At 40.1% G+C, this 1,270-nt stretch overlaps 1 protein-coding gene across 1 annotated transcript in view; it reads right to left on the reverse strand.

Moving 5' to 3' along the window:
* Positions 1-8: 8 nt before the first annotated feature.
* CSUI_010586 (dynein heavy chain family protein) overlaps positions 9-1,270 on the reverse strand; it is a gene marked incomplete at both ends in the record, with an annotated part of 2,875 nt that continues 1,613 nt past the window's right edge. The window contains one exon of the mRNA XM_068070689.1: positions 9-165. Within this exon, the coding sequence (XP_067917335.1) occupies positions 9-165 (157 nt within the window). The remainder of the gene's footprint in view (positions 166-1,270) is intronic.

Consider the following 1,270-nt stretch of genomic DNA (forward strand, 5'->3'; position numbering starts at 1 on the left):
TACATACCTAAATAGGCAGACACCTTTTCTTTCGTATCAATTAACTTCTGGAGCCCCGAGCTTAGGCGGTCGCTTTTGCTCTTAAGGGCTTCGATCTTTTCCTGTAGCATACTTCCGTAGAGCTTGATCGATTCGATAAATGTCTTGGGAGTAATGTACGCATATCTAAGATAGACGGAGAGAGACACACAGGCTGAGAATACTTATATAGAGAGAGGATGGATAGACTTAGAGAAGATTCGAAGAAAACTAGGAGAGAGATAGAGAGCGACAGAGAGAGACAGACGTACATGGAGAGGAGAGGGAGAGACTGATCTAGAGACAAAGATAGACACTTTTCTTGGATAGACACGCAGATGGGTGTCTGCCTATTTAGGTATGTAGGTGTAGATACACAGCAGGAAGATTCACGAAAAGATACAGAAGAGATGAATGGAGAACTTAACGGACAGATGGAGAAGGGAGATGAGAGGTAAGAAAGACGAAGAAAAGAAGAATGGAGAGAAAGAAATCTATATCTCTGGAAATTCAAAGGGAAGCAAGCCCATCCATTCACTGCAATCTATCAACATGAGAAAGGGAAGTGTATATATTTATATATATATATGTGTGTATTTATATACTTGTATGAGATAGCAGTGTGTCTGAGAAGCTTCACCTATTCCTTATACGTTACGAAGTCCTCTACATTTGACGAGAAGTGTCGAGGACTATCCCCTTCTATTTCTATTCGAAGTCTCTATCTATCTCTTTCCGTAGATATACCTATATAGATGTAAATCTAGAGAGAGAAAGAAGTAGAAAGAGAAGAGAAGATCTATGGACGGGAGCGGCAATCGAGTAAGCACAGGAGGTATGGACTGTATACTCAGATATGTATCTATTTACACATTTATGGATATTTCTATAGATCTATATGTATGTATATTGTAAGACCTTTTTACGTGCTTGCATGCCTACTATGTAGAGAAGTCTCTGGCGGTCTTCTATTGCCCTATCGTGTGCTATCTATACAGTCGTAGCTATGACCTCTCTTCTATTGGACTTTCTCTTTCACAAGAAAAATCTCTCGCCGACTGAAGTGTCTCCACATCTACCTGTCTATCTTTCTCGTTCTCTTCCTAAATTTCTATCCAAAGTCTTTCTTTCCTGCATTCCATCCATCGTGTCTTTCACATGCACAAATCTGCCCTCACAGTCTTCTTATTTTCACTCGTCGTACTCCTCCCTCTCTTCTAAAAGCGATGCTCTAATCTATCTATCTTTAATC

The sequence above is a fragment of the Cystoisospora suis genome (assembly GCF_002600585.1).
Source record: "Cystoisospora suis strain Wien I chromosome Unknown contig_7820, whole genome shotgun sequence".
Lineage (NCBI taxonomy): Eukaryota > Apicomplexa > Conoidasida > Eucoccidiorida > Sarcocystidae > Cystoisospora > Cystoisospora suis.